Source organism: Aspergillus ibericus, assembly GCF_003184845.1.
Source record: "Aspergillus ibericus CBS 121593 unplaced genomic scaffold BO80scaffold_23, whole genome shotgun sequence".
Classification (NCBI taxonomy): domain Eukaryota; kingdom Fungi; phylum Ascomycota; class Eurotiomycetes; order Eurotiales; family Aspergillaceae; genus Aspergillus; species Aspergillus ibericus.
The window spans coordinates 387,956-402,177 of NW_020292121.1; the positions used below are offsets into that span (position 1 = coordinate 387,956).

Sequence of the window (14,222 nt, forward strand, 5' to 3'; positions counted from 1 at the left end):
TATGCTCTTAAATTAGTAAAAGGGCCAATATACCCATAAACTCATTGCTAATCACTTTTGTAATTGACTGTCGTAGCAATCTGGGAATAGCGAATGCAGCATGCGGGGAAGCTGTCCCGCTAACGCCCACCCCGACCAGCGATCAGTCACTCCGCCCGTCCCAATCACTAGTCCCAAGTATCAATCAATCATTCACTCCCACGACCAATGTCCTCCATCGCACGGCCACCAGACCCCTGCCTGGTAGCAATCATCCTCATTGTCCGCTCCCGAGCCGGTCCGCGCTTCGTCTTCCACTACCCTCCCAACCCACTCAGCGAGAACGGGCTTCGAGGCGCGCCCAAAGCGCGCCGCACCTCGCGCACGAAATCCAAAAGCAACGATTCCAGCTCCAGCGAATCCAGCAGCTCTTCCTCCTCATCCGAAGACGATGAGACCCAACCACCGAATTCAACCCAGAACCAATCGCATATTGCAGGGAGTCACCCCGTAGCGGGCAGACGGGGAAGTAACTTCGGTATCGACGATGGGACCATCTCTGGTTCCCCGGGCGGGGAGTCTCAGCGGGCAGGCTCGGTCGGGTCCGGAAGGGGATTGCTGATGATGCGGAAACGAGCGACGAATTCTGATGCCGAGGATGATGCAGGCGCGGCGTCGGATCGGCAGGAGGATGAGGCGGGACCGTATCGTCCGCCGTGGGAGTCGCTGTTGGGACTTCCGGCGGATGTGTGGGAGAAGCTACTGAGTCCGTCGCGATCGTGGCATAAGCGGCGGTTTGAGGTCGGGATTAATGATTTGGCGTTTGTGGGGTGGCCGGTTTTTGTGCGCGAGGATGGGACGTGGAGGAAACAGAGAAGGAAGAAGAGGAAGCCTCGCGCCACGTGGGAGGGGGGCGAGCTGGGACATAATGAGAATCCTGGGGATGATGCGGAGGACGATGTGCGTGAGGGGAGTGTGGAGTTGATTGCTGCTTCTACGGAGACTTTGAGTCCGAAGCAGATGGCGCCGTATGAGTCGCAGCGGGCGTCGATGCAGAGTGTGAGGTCGTTTAGGACGCTGAGTGAGGCGTTGGATCCGGATGATAAGGATTGCATGACTATGTTCAATGTCGTGTTTGTGTTGGATCCTCCTTTGTTGGAGTATTCCATGCGACTAAGGGAGATTTACGACAATATCATCAAGAAGTTTACGAAGGCGTTGAAGTGGGAGCAGGCCCGGACGGATTATGTTTGGAAGGAGGCGCAACATATTTCGCATATCAAGGAGAAGGCCAAGGAAAAGCGTATGTTGCTTGCTAATGCTGTTGACTAGAAGGGCGTTGCTTGCTGACCATGATCAATAGGCATGTCTGTCAACAACCTCTACTCGGAGCTGATCAGCCAGTCCTCCCTCGCAAGAGCTATCTGCACAGTGTTCACCAGTATATCGGCGTCCAAGATTGCCTCAGTCACTTTGAATGCAGACGTGTCTATCTCACTCCAGATACCACCTTTGACGTCAACGCCATGGCTTCCGGGCCCTACTGACAAGGCATATCCGGGACTCTGGCTCACGACTGCAGACAGTGTCACTCCAGTTGATGATCCTACCGCTGACGAGAATACTGCGCCCCATCAGGTGCTCGCCAAGCACTTCGCCCTCTTATTGCTGGACAATGAAGCCGCGATCCTCAAAGATGTGGAAGCATCCGGGGGTGCTCTGGCTCCGGCGCTTGCCCACTATATCCGATGCTCGAAGCCAACGAAGTCGTTTGCGCAGATATCCGTATCCTCCGGCATCCCGCTCTCCACGATCCAGATGCTGGCTAGTCATCTTGTGTACTGGAGAAGAGCGCGCGCCATTCCCCCGCTCCATCAACGAGATACTTACGTTGTGTCGCCCAACTGCGACCTAAGCAAGTTGGAGGTAGCCACGGTAGCTTATCAGGCCGCGTTCCCAACGCTACCCAGCCTCCCCAAGATGCTGTCGGCTATGAGCGGGACCCCTAGGCCCTATGGAAGCTTTATCCCCAGCAAAGACCACAAAGACACATACTTCTCTATATTAGCGTGGTTGTTGCGAGGTGGCTGGGTCACTCAATTGCGAGCCTTTGCGAGGGTCAAAGTAAGCCCCGAGATCAAGATGGCTGTGGAGACGGCGCTTCGACAGGAAGAAGTGGATAAATACCTGAGCAAAAGGAGCTCCATGTCAGACGCCGAACAGCAAGATGACATCGATGATGCCGGTTCCTCTTCATCGTCATCACTTGGAAGCCACGGGAGCGGCGATGAAACCCCGATGCCAGGCCGGTATAAACGGGACGACGAGCTCGACCTTTCCCACTCCTTATTGGATCGCAACACCTCCCTGAAGACATCGTCGCTTGTTCTCTACCCACACCGTGCCTCGCCATTAGAGACACGATGGTTAGACGAGATCATGGCCCGATTCCCCGAACGTCAGGGCGAGATCCCTGATGGGGACCTCGAATACGCAGGACTTCAGACCACGCTAAAGAAGTACTGGCCGACCTTCACCAAATACTTCAACGGATACGACGCACTCGAGAAGATCCCCGTGCGAGAGGGACTGAAGCGCAAGCTGGTCTGGCAGATCCTCATGCGCCTTGGATTAGTGACCGGACAGCAGTCATCCATTCAACTGGACCCCAGAGAACAAGTTCTCGTCAGTGTCAGACATTGGTAGACACGATTCATGATCATGGCTGATAATATTCCCAAATAATACAACCACATGCCCCTTCACACTACCTACCCATAGTACATAGAACAACTCATTCAAACATACCTTCAATCTCATCCCCAATCCAGCATCCCCACACGTGACCACCACCCAACTACTAAGTAAGTAGCCCACAAGTTCAAAATCCACTGGCACAACCCGGATCCACCGGACATCCGGAACGAATCATCAAATCCAACGCAACCCCAACCCCATCCGCAACCAACCCAAAACCCATCCACCGGAAACAGTGGAAATATCTCGGCCCTAGGCTACGTCCTACCTACGCTCTTTCCCTTTCAATAATCATCGGCTCGGATCCATCCTTCCGAGGAATTCCGACCACAACTACTACTGTGTACTAGAGAGTAGACCCCTCTTACGGATGAGTCGCGCGTCTCAGCCCTAATTGATGGAACCATGCGGGCTATTTACGGAGTACTAGTTAGTTAAGCGATTCTCAGTATTGGGAAAATATAGTAGTGTTATGTGCGGAGTCTTGAGAAATTGCATTATTGTATAATTTGTTGTCCGGTGGGCTGCCTATTTCTCCGTATGATGAATAGTAACTATGTGTTCGTTTTGCATTGTGGGATTAGGTGGTGGTGGGTGCTTGGCAAAGCAATAATATCGGTCGTTTGTGATTGGGTAGGCAGTTGGTTATTGTGAATGCGGATGCTTTGGAAAATGGCAAGTCAATGGTTTTGGTAGGGTAGAACCGGGATTATGGGATTTGGTGGATTTCAATTTTCAATCGGTTGGGTAAGTACGGAGTAAGTATGGGTTAGATAGGTTAGGTTAGGTTGGTTGCTGCGGAATATGCATGACAATTGGAATTATTATATTCTGTCTGATTTGACTGGCTCGGTATTCTAATTTCTTACTTACTTTTTGTTGTTGGGCAGGGGACCCGGCAGGACAGTACCAGACAGGACAGGACAGGGGAACTGAAGGGAATTAAATCGATAGGTATACAGTACCTACCTTAGCCTACTACGCGACACCCAGTAGATATGTAGGTATCGATATGCCAAAATATTCCGGGTTATGTTATTGGAATGACCCCTGCATTTAAGCCCGCCTGCTATTAATGGCAGCAAACTATCCACTTATACGCATGTGTTATTACCTTGATTGGGTTGCGGCGACGCCGGGATAATACATGTCATGTGTACTTCATATGGAGTATTGATTTGACTTCCAGAGTCCCTCGGTTTCCTTCCTCCCGTCCGAGTTTCTTCACTCGGTGCCCCGGGCTGCTGGCGCTGCAAATTTACACTTGATGATTAGGGCCGAAGGGCACTTGGCTGGATGCGGTTAGAGGGTGTTTGATGTTGATACGGTATGAAGGACCTCGGAGATTTGCGGTTGTTGGTACTTATCTAGTATCTGATGGTCTGCTAGTGCCTAGGGGTATGGCTGGGTGGAGTGCGAATAAGCGCAATGGATCATCATGCTTTGGAGGCACTACTCAGAATGCTTAGTATGAGTAGAAGCGAATGAAGTGCCCTTCCTTATATACCTTTGAATTCTTACCATAGCCCAGAGACTGTTTGCTGTTGATAGATTGCGTCTGCTAGATCGTTGGCATCCAACCCTTGGCAGTTGTCATAGTGTTTGACGCGATTGACATGGATATAACCTTACTTAGGTGCCCGGGTTCCGAGAACGTCATTGATTTACATGCCTGATTACGCAGTACAGTAAGCACCTTAGTAACCGACATTCAGGTCGTCCTTTGTGACTGGTGGGTCGACAGCAGATCAGGCTCGACCGGAACTTGATATCTCGCTTGGCTGGTCGGACCTAGGATTAATATAAGGTGCCCTTCTTGCATCTGGATTGCGGGGCTAGATTATGAGCTTGAAGTTGGCGTTGGGTAAACTGGGCGGCATGTTTGGTGTTAAGTAGTGTCAATTTTCAATCGCCTTGGCAATTCTTGTAGGCTGGTTGGTCGGCCGTGAACAGTAAAGCTTTGATTCCATTCAGTCAGCTGTACTGTCTTGGATTGCTTGGCCGTCCTCGTCAGTCACTCGAGGCGTCGGAATGACAGCACTGCAAATGGATGCTTTCTGCTTTGTCGGCTATCGGCATTTCTGAACAGTTGTTTGACACAATGCAAACGAAGTCGTCCTATGAAAAATAGTAGCCTGCAGTAATTCAGTGCGTAGTGTGACTAGTCTAGAAACTTCATCCAGCATATGATAGAAATCAGAAATACCCGGAGGATAGTATGTGCAGCAGGATAAGAATGGCATTGTCATCAATGTTGAAAGAGATCAGCAAATAGATCAAAGGCAGATTCAGGCACATAACTGACAGATCACCTGACCTGCTTGTACGCACCGACACCGATAGTTGTCTTGACAAACGTACTCGAGATGGCATCCCTCTGTATCCAGGTTTATGTCCATGAATTATGAAGGCAGCAGGATGCTCACTTGCTATGCGTCTTGATTATAGATATTGTGCTCTGTAGAACCGAATCTCTCAGGTCCCACGTAGGCCGAGCGTGGTCCGAACGCATGGCGGGTGCCTCTTCAAATTAGGACTCAGCTTGATTGCCGCTTTATCGTCTGGAATTTTGCTCCCTCATGTCCCTCTCCATGCAGCTGGACCAACTTACAATGGAGGGTCCGTACTCCAGAGACCCTGAAGGGCCAGTTACAAGGTCCAGCAAATAGCATCGGCCCCATCCATGCATTGATCACAGGAGTGCAGAACCCCTCCGAGCCCCGCCATCAGTGGTAGCGGGTTAGACTTGAGCACCTGCAGTCCATTGCATTTTCGGTAAGTGAGACGTTAAGTCATAAAATTAGTGAACATCGGAGATGTACGGAGTCTGCGAGGTACTAGAATGGTTGTCGTGTCACTTCCCCCAGGCTGCGGAGGGTATCTGATGTCCTTAGAGGATGAACTATAAGGATTAAACTTTCAGGTGTCAACCCATCACGAATGACTTGATGGCTGGGATGGTGTTTTGTAACAAATTAACAACTCGGTTGTCATGACCCGAATGGAGTCCGGAGACCATTACGGCTAGTGCCGCTGAACGTCCGAATTTTGTCAGTCGCCAGTCAAACGTTTGGGCTTGGGCATAGAGGGGAAGTGAGGGGTTGCAGCTGAGAGGCCTCCTGGAACTTTGAAAGTAATCAGAGTGGGATGTGGGATGGCTGGCTGGGCAGGGAAGCTGCCACCCACGACTTCTTAGTCTTAGTTCTTGCCTGCCTTAGACCCCAATCTGCACCCCATGACGAGAAAGTGTGTCTGTTCTATACCCTCGGGGGTAATAATACGGCCCGGCTGTTATGGGCGGCACCATTATCTACGGATACCGATACCTGAGGAAGCTACGAGGCAGAAAATATCGCATCTCCCCTCTCCTCCTCCCCTCCTCCTCCAATTGCCGGAAATCCGACGACAGATTCAATAAGGATCCCATGTCAATCTATTAGCAATCCAAATTCCGCGGTTGGTACATTACTACATAGTACATACTGGTCCAGATCTTACCCGGAATATTTACAGCAGAAGTAAAAGGATGGTTCATACCCACAGAAGCCCTGGTGTCCACGAACCACAGCGTTGTCTCGCGGTGTGGGTATATGGAAGGAATAACAATTTTCACCTCGTTTCCTGCGCTTTTTACATATTTTCACACCCTTACCTCTTTGCCCTTGGTTGAGTTGAGTGCTGGTGTCCGGTACAGTAGGAATATTGATACAGACGCTATACCATTATTACTGGTGAGAATCAGCATCCAAAACCCCGTTTTTACAGACGGGAAACCTCATTACTTTACTGTACCTTGAAAGTAGGCCGGTTTCTGGTCAGTTTTTAATTTTTAATTTTTTTTTATTAACCCTCTGGGTTGGCGGATTCCACAATTCTGACTAGTACTTACTTTTCTTACCTGCCTTCTTCGGCTTTTCCACGTCCCTCCGGCCTGTAAGTGATTTATTATTATTATTTTTCGCTCTCTTACACACACACAGTCTCTACCTCTCTTTTCGTTTTCCCCTTACCCCCCTCTTCTCCTCCCCTCCCCTCTTCGCCGTCTCATCGATCTGGGATCCTGTCCCTCTCTGTGGTTTACTCCATCGGTTGCCCGTGACCGTGTTGCTGTAGTGAGGTAGTGCTCTTCTTCAGTGCACTTTTTCCGTTCCCCGATCCTCCTTCACACACAGAGGTATCCTTGTCTTGAGCGGGACCACCTCTTATCCTATTTTTTTTTTACTATTTCGGTCCTCATTGGCAAGTCAATTTGATCGTTGATCACTTTCATCTTGTTCTGCTTATTTTCTGTTTTCTCCGCACGGGTCCTGCTTCGAACTTTTCCGTCGCAGCTCCTTACATTTTTTTCCCTTTTGCCCTTCCGTACCTGGCGAATCTCCAAAACCACGAAGTTCAGTAGCGGTTGTCGCCACGTGCAAGTCGCGCCTCTCGTTCACGCTTCCAAAGGAACAAAGGTTAACGAGTCTTCTTGCAAACGCCAGTATTCATCGATTTGAATCGTGTCCGTCTATACCACAAATAGCCAAGAGGCAGCGCAGTTGGATTCTCCGACGGCCCGAATATCATAACCGCACACCGCGAGTGCTTTTAGTAGCCAGTCTTACAACAAGCACCCCCGACGTGAAGTACCTTCGTGTCTGTCGATTCAAGATCTCTTTTGGACGCTATCCTATCGGTGATATCGTCTACTCGAGTTCAACCTTCACTTTCTGTTGATCCTCTCCTCGCTCGCCTTTCAGCGCATCTCGACACAATAAAATTTTGTGGCAGCACATCGATGCGATTCGCGTGCTAGGTTCAAATACAAGCTCAAGGACTCCGACTCCGTTTGTCTGTCTACCACACCTATACCGAGAGACTGTCGCCGTGTCTTTGACCGATTGAACAAACGTCAACTCAGCAACCCGCTGCCGAATAGGAACAATATCCAGTGACGGGAAGTTGCAGCTTGGTGGGGTTGCCTAAAGGGTGGCATATTCTTTTTAGTGCCATCATTGTTGGTGTGATTCCAGCCAGCCTTTGGTTGAGAGCTACTCACGGAGGTATCTGTTCTCTGGTAGAACTGACTTTCTCGCTCTTCTCTCTTATTCACTAGAACGGGCTCATTAGACCGCTTCCATCCCTCACCTAACGAAAATGGCCGCTACATTTTCCTACGCTCAAGCAGCAAAGGGCATTGCCCCAGCGTCGTCCCCAGCAAAGACTTCCCTCGAAGAACCGATTCAGGCGGCTTCAAATCCCGAGGAACAGAATGTGAACTCGAGCTCGCAAACGAACACAGACTCCGTGTCTTCCAATGCCGAAACCGCCCAGGAGACCCAGATTGCCGAAAAGGAAGTCGAATCTGCAACTACTACCAAGGCCAATGTTTCCGAGGCATCTACTCCAAGTGATGGCAACTCTTCGACGTCCTCTGTCCCCAAGGACGAGGAGGGAACGGATACGCCCAACGGTACCTCGGAATCTACCTGGGATAAGCAGTCCCAAGCCTCGGGCGCTGAGAAGGTGAACACCGAGGAAGAGGGTGTGAAGGAGAAGACTGAGAAGGAAAAGAGCGTACCCGCTAAGGAGCTCAAGGTTGCCCCTCTTCCTGCCGTGAACATTTGGCAGCAGAGAAAGGAGGCACAGGAGGCTAAGGCGAAAGCCATTGCAGCATTGAAGCCTGCCGCCAAGACAGGAACTTCGAAGACTACGTCAGCCGCGTCCTCGATATCGGGAGATCACCAGCCGGAGTCGAAGCCGGCTCCCAAGAAGAAGGGTTCCGACATCTCTTCGGAAAGTGCCAAGGACCGCAAGAAGGCTGATGGAGCCAAGGGACGTGACGACAGTGCCAGTCTTCCTCCTGTTGGAGATGAAAGCCTATGGCCCACCCCTCAAGTTGCGCAGGGTGAAGAGAAGAAGAAGGCTCAAGAGAAGTCTGAAAAGACCGAGAAGAGCCCCGTCATCCGTCCTCATGGCAAGGAGAAGTGGATGCCCGTTCCCTACGTCCCCACCGCTGTGTTCAACACTCCTCTTCCTTCTGCCCGCAGAGGTGGAAGGGCTGCTCGCGGTGGACGCGAAAACTCTCGCAACGGAGCGCATGGCGCTGGTGCTGATAAGGCTGCCTCTGGTCAGGCTGCCCAGGCGAAGCAGACTACTTCTGCGGACCGAGGAAGGAACGAGCAGAACTCCGGTCGCGCCACCTCCCTCCCCGCACAGACGAGGCGCTCCAACAGCGCTGATGCCGGCCTGCCCGACTCGCGTAAGCACCAGGCAGCGGACCGTAACCGTGGGTCCAAGGGAGCCGAGAATGCAAATGGCGCACCGGCTGGGAGGAACGTCAACGGGGCAGACACTTTCCCCCGTCACAAGCAGTTCGCTCGGGGTCATGATGCAGGCCACAAGGGTGGTGAGCACGGCACCCGGAACCCCCAGCTTTCCGTGGACGCACAGGCTGGTCCTCGCTCCGGCTCGACCAATGACCGTCGCTTCGAGAATGGTCCTAAGTCGGCCGATTTTGCTGGTTTCCACGCTGATCGCGAGCGCAAGGAGAAGGATTTCCCTCGTGAGTCGCGCCCTGAAAGAGGCCGAGGTGGGCATCGGGGCGGCCGTGGAGGCCATGCTGGCTTCAACGGGGCTCAGAACTCTCACTTCCCTAACAACCACATCTCGCACCACAATTTCATGCATCCCAAGTTTGGCTTCAACGACCGCCAGAGGTCCCAGCAACATGGTCCTGTCAATGGATCGCAAGGGCACAGGATGAACATTAGGTCGCCATCCCTGCCGAGCTCCAATACCATGTTCTATCCCTATCCTGGGGATATCAACACAATGTACGGTTATCAGGCAATGCATGCCGGCCCGATGACCGCCTATCCCTATCCCCAGCTCATGGAGCCTTACTCCCAGGTGTCGATGATCTCCATGCAATTGTGAGTGCTTTTTTCTTTCTCGGAACGCCACTGGCTGGGTATGGGCGAGAGAACTAACACATGGGCAGGGAATACTACTTTTCCGTGGATAACCTGTGCAAGGATATCTTCCTTCGGAGCCACATGGATTCCCAGGGTTACGTCACACTCGCTTTCATTGCTAACTTCAAGCGCATCAAGAGCTTGACCGACGATTTCGAGCTTCTGCGTCATTGCTCTCGCCAGTTGAGGACCGTTGAGTATATTCAGAGCGAGGATGGTCTGGATCGCCTACGGCCGAGAGAGAGGTGGGAGGATTGGGTCCTGCCTCAGGAGCAGCGTGATCCGTCTGCACGGAACGATGGCCCTATTCCCAGCAGCGTTGCTAAGCCCGAAGATACCTTCGTCGATGGACCAGTTAATGGGCAGTTCACCAACGGCACCTCTGAATCTCATGCCCCGAAGACATCATTATCTTCCACTGCCCCAGAGTTCTCGCCTGCCAACGCTCTGAATGGCCAGGCTGAAATTCCAACTGTACGGAACCCCGGTTATTACTGTCCTTCCTGTTTTTGATTGGTGGTCGTGGTGTATGTGCCAACCTCGGCATAACACGCCAAGCAGCCCCATACCTGCTCCTCACTTTGTGTGACGTATCTGTTGACATCTCAAAAGCAGGCAGACTAGCTCAGTTCACTGAGAACTCCTTCCTCGGTACCCGGGATTTCGGAATTCATACTCTCAGGTGCGACATCGGCGGGATTTTCCAGCTCGACAATTGTCGCTAACCTCCCGGCAGCCAGGTCATAGAATTTGCGAGACCCCATCTCATAGGCTGGCTATCTATAAGATTACGAAAACCCCATGTTCTGGCTTCCCGGGTAATGGAGAGAAGTCTTTCGCCAAATTGTTTCTTTCATTATTCCCCACGACTTCTACGCGCTTCGATTACGAGTACTCGACAAGCGACTTTCTAAACGGCAACCCAAGACGGTGACCGTGGAATGGATGTTCTGTACCAAATATGGTCACGTTTCTTGGTCCAAATTTCAATGCACAAATGTACAATGAATTTAAGAGTCTAGCGTTTGATGATCACTTTGCATGAAACGTCAGCAGCGGCCTCAGCAGACTTCTCCTTTTACGGCGTCTTTCAACGAGCAACAGGGACTTATTTCGAGAGGATTCCCGGACCTCATGAACTGAGCAAGAAGTGATTCACTGGCAGCCATGCTAAGCCCAGGGTGCTACGGGCCCTGTCCGCTATGGCGAAGTGCATTCTTCGAACCCCGGAGCCGTCAAAGGATGACTGCACTAGGGATGCTCGCCTGAGTGCCGAGCTGCAAAAGTAATTATGTCTTTTTTTTTTTCGTTTCTATCACTCTTCTCGTCCCTCCTCGCCCTGCTTTCTCGATCATCCATGTTTCTATCGTTGCTTTTTGTTCATGACTTGCATCTATCTTCTCTCGCGCCGACGACCTGTGTCCATTGAGGTGGATTATTCATGCACATTTGACAGTCTCGGCTTCATATCACCTATTCTTTGTTTTACGTTTTTCTGTTTCCGTCATGGGAGGTTTCGAAAATTCTGGAGTCCGGGCATGTTTTACTGGGCAGAGTTCTCTGCTCTCGATGCTTGATTCTGAGGTGTGCCGGGCTGAAATTCTTTCCACGACCATAGAATGTCCATCTGGGTTTTATATTCTTCCTAATACCGCGCTACTGTTTACTCCTGCTGTCTCGATTTTAGTACGAATGGAACCAGAAAAAACCCCAAAAGGATTAAAGCTTCTCGCTTCTTTTTTTCAATTCAAGCAGGGCGGAGTTGATACGGCATTCCCAGAAGATGAAATGATACTCCACATGCTACAATGAAGGACTTTACCAGCATGACCGTGCGAGCTTGGTAGGAGCGCCTCTCCCACTTGGTCAGGTCACTACCAGCTTTGGTGCCTTCCCAAGTTCATTTTTGTGTCTTTGCATACTCATTGGGTGAGGGTATCGCCATTTGAATTTGTTCCTTGGATACGGAGTGTGAGTAGGACGGATTACAGAAAAACGGGGTCAATTGCGTTCGTTGGAGATTTCTTTATTGGTAGCGGGGCTCTCTGGCGTTTTCAGTGGTATTTTGAAGAAGGTCCAGTGGGCAATGTGCAATTCAAGTATCTGGGGAAATATAAGCTGTCCAATTTTATACAAGTATCGGAGTATGAAGTAGCAGAGCCGAGACGGTCTGGAGCTGCTGACTCAGCATTAATGCCTGAGGCGGAGACGGAGCAGCCAGCCAGCTTCAGCCGAGCGGCTTGAGCTTCACTCCCGGGCTTCTCCAGCGTCTCCGATCAGTCTCCAATTCAATCCCTCCTTCCATCCCGTCCCGCAGATTCCTGTATACCACAATGGATGTGGCCTCCCGGCACACAATGAGGCTGCTTCGGTCCTCAAATAACCGAATTATCCTCTCTAATCCTCGCCTTCCCGGCTCTGCTATCACGACCACATCCCCTCTGAACCGCATTCGACGGAGAAATGCTTCCAGCACCCCTCGGAGGCTTGCGCCAGAATCCTCGTTCCTGCCTCTGGGATCCGGATCGTCATCAGGCGCACCCCCTACGTACTTTTCCAATCGCACCTCCCTCCCTGTCAACACCGTCATTCGCTTTGTTCCCCAACAGACAGCATGGATTGTCGAGCGAATGGGCAAGTTCCACCGGATTCTAGAACCCGGTCTCGCGATCTTGATCCCGTTCCTCGACCGGATTGCCTATGTCAAGAGTCTGAAGGAGTCGGCTATTGAGATACCCAGTCAAAATGCCATTACGGCTGACAACGTTACTTTGGAATTGGATGGTGTGCTGTACACGAGGGTCTTTGACGCCTACAAAGCCAGGTGAGTTTGGAATGAAACAATGGCTGCATGAGTTACTCCGGGAATGGGTTTTGCTCTTTTATACGCTGGATACCCAGACTGACCACGAGGAATTCTGTCTCCAGTTACGGAGTGGAGGACGCCGAATATGCCATCTCTCAGCTTGCGCAGACGACCATGCGTTCGGAAATCGGCCAGCTTACCCTGGATCACGTCTTGAAGGAGCGCGCCACGTTAAATACCAACATCACGCAGGCCATCAACGAGGCCGCGCGTGATTGGGGTGTCGTGTGTTTGCGGTACGAGATTAGGGACATTCATGCCCCCGAGGGAGTTGTTGCGGCCATGCACCGCCAGGTGACGGCAGAGCGGTCGAAGCGGGCGGAGATTCTCGAATCCGAAGGTCAGCGACAGAGTGCGATCAACATTGCCGAAGGTCGGAAGCAGTCCGTCATCCTGGCTTCGGAGGCCATGCGGACCGAACAGATCAACCGCGCTTCTGGTGAGGCCGAGGCCATCCTGCTGAAGGCACAGGCTACCGCGAGGGGTATCGATGCCGTAGCAAAGGCTATTGAGGCTGGCCAGGAGAATGCTCACGGTGCTGTCAGCCTCAGTGTCGCCGAGAAATACGTGGACGCCTTCTCCAACCTTGCCAAGGAGGGCACTGCCGTGGTTGTTCCTGGTAACGTTGGGGATATGGGTGGTATGATTGCCAATGCTATGGCTGTTTACGGCAAAATCAGTGAGGGCCAGGCCAAGGCTGTCGCAGCAAAGACCCTGGGAGTGCAGGAGCCCGCTCAAACGGAGACCTCTTCGACCATCAAGTCTGAGGCCCCGGAGTCTGACCCGGTTGAGCTCGAGCAGGACCAGAAGACCCCCGATCCCGTTCAGGACGTCCTCGAAGGGTTCGACCAGGTCAGCCAGCAGAAGCACCAATGAACAAAGCGGCTTCCGTGTTCTTTTGGCTTTTCCTAGCCTTATTGTTCTATTACGATTGACCATTCTCCCTTCGCGGCTGCTTTTCTTAATCACCAACTTACGAATCTTCTGGATGACTTGCTGTCCTACCCGTCTTGTATCTCTATTGTCCTATGTCTCCGTCAGGTACTGATGCATGATGCTTCGGGAGTCGCCTCGAATGAGAGCTATGGCTCCGGATATTGGAGCGTGCATCAGCTACGGTAATTGGTGAGAGGGAGTTGGTCTTGTCTGGATCATGTACAGTAGACAAAAGTGGATTCAGGGGCACATTCTCTGCCTTGCGCGTAGACAGCCGTAGACAGCAGCTCAGCCCTCTCACTATTGTCTATACTCGGCAGAAGCTCGGGCCACCGCCTCCCGCGCCGCCCATCCTGGGGATCGCGACTTTCATTGAAACCAGGCGCGCCCTCATCGCCTAGTTCCTTGCGCTGACCCTCCCGATCCCTTCTCGCCAGCCCAAACCGTCTTCCCCACGAGCGTCCGCACATTCTGCATCCCACGGCTTCACTTGCGATCGGAGGTCCCCGTCATCCGATCAGCTGGGGACGAAGTTCCTTTGCGATGGTACAAAGAAGTTGTCCCTCAATCATTACCAGCACCACCACATTCACTTGCCAGTGAAACCGAGCTTCCAGTGAACCCGTACATAGAGAAAGAGGAGGAAATATTCTAGCAAGGGCATCAACGGTGTCTCCGCCATGCATATCATCAAGCCAGTGTGGTTAACACATGGGGGTAATGTTTTC

General features: G+C 51.8%; 4 protein-coding genes across 4 annotated transcripts; 3 read left to right on the forward strand and 1 right to left on the reverse strand.

Moving 5' to 3' along the window:
- Nucleotides 1-185: 185 nt before the first annotated feature.
- On the forward strand, nucleotides 186-2,791 carry BO80DRAFT_408672 (nitrogen permease regulator 3 family protein). Its single transcript, XM_025717853.1, has 2 exons — nucleotides 186-1,282; nucleotides 1,343-2,791. The coding sequence occupies exons 1-2, from the start codon at nucleotides 208-210 to the stop codon at nucleotides 2,683-2,685; spliced, it is 2,418 nt and encodes an 805-aa protein (XP_025574669.1). The 5' UTR covers nucleotides 186-207; the 3' UTR covers nucleotides 2,686-2,791.
- Nucleotides 2,792-7,872: 5,081 nt separating this feature from the next.
- Nucleotides 7,873-10,205, forward strand: BO80DRAFT_357324 (La domain family; the record flags this gene model as incomplete). Its single annotated transcript, XM_025715834.1, has 2 exons — nucleotides 7,873-9,650; nucleotides 9,719-10,205. 2 exons carry the CDS (start codon nucleotides 7,873-7,875, stop codon nucleotides 10,203-10,205), a joined length of 2,265 nt encoding a protein of 754 aa, XP_025574670.1.
- Nucleotides 10,206-11,955: 1,750 nt separating this feature from the next.
- On the forward strand, nucleotides 11,956-13,743 carry BO80DRAFT_425845 (SPFH domain-containing protein). The gene is made up of 2 exons (XM_025719619.1): nucleotides 11,956-12,516; nucleotides 12,621-13,743. Exons 1-2 carry the CDS (start codon nucleotides 12,026-12,028, stop codon nucleotides 13,432-13,434), a joined length of 1,305 nt encoding a protein of 434 aa, XP_025574671.1. The 5' UTR covers nucleotides 11,956-12,025; the 3' UTR covers nucleotides 13,435-13,743.
- A 213-nt stretch (nucleotides 13,744-13,956) lies between these two features.
- On the reverse strand, nucleotides 13,957-14,221 carry BO80DRAFT_106450 (uncharacterized protein). The gene has a single exon (XM_025713373.1). The coding sequence runs from the start codon at nucleotides 14,178-14,180 to the stop codon at nucleotides 14,004-14,006; it is 177 nt and encodes a 58-aa protein (XP_025574672.1). The 5' UTR covers nucleotides 14,181-14,221; the 3' UTR covers nucleotides 13,957-14,003.
- Nucleotide 14,222: the final 1 nt, after the last annotated feature.

What these genes read in the sequence shown, in the direction of transcription:
- BO80DRAFT_408672 (XM_025717853.1), top strand. Translation starts at nt 208, where the DNA reads ATGTCCTCCATCGCACGGCCACCAGACCCCTGCCTGGTAGCAATCATC. An exon ending in GGAGAAGGCCAAGGAAAAGC is followed by an intron (nt 1,283 to 1,342) that starts GTATGTTGCTTG and finishes CATGATCAATAG; the next exon opens with GCATGTCTGTCAACAACCTC.
- BO80DRAFT_106450 (XM_025713373.1), bottom strand. Translation starts at nt 14,180, where the DNA reads ATGCATGGCGGAGACACCGTTGATGCCCTTGCTAGAATATTTCCTCCT.
- BO80DRAFT_425845 (XM_025719619.1), top strand. Translation starts at nt 12,026, where the DNA reads ATGGATGTGGCCTCCCGGCACACAATGAGGCTGCTTCGGTCCTCAAAT. An exon ending in TTTGACGCCTACAAAGCCAG is followed by an intron (nt 12,517 to 12,620) that starts GTGAGTTTGGAA and finishes TTCTGTCTCCAG; the next exon opens with TTACGGAGTGGAGGACGCCG.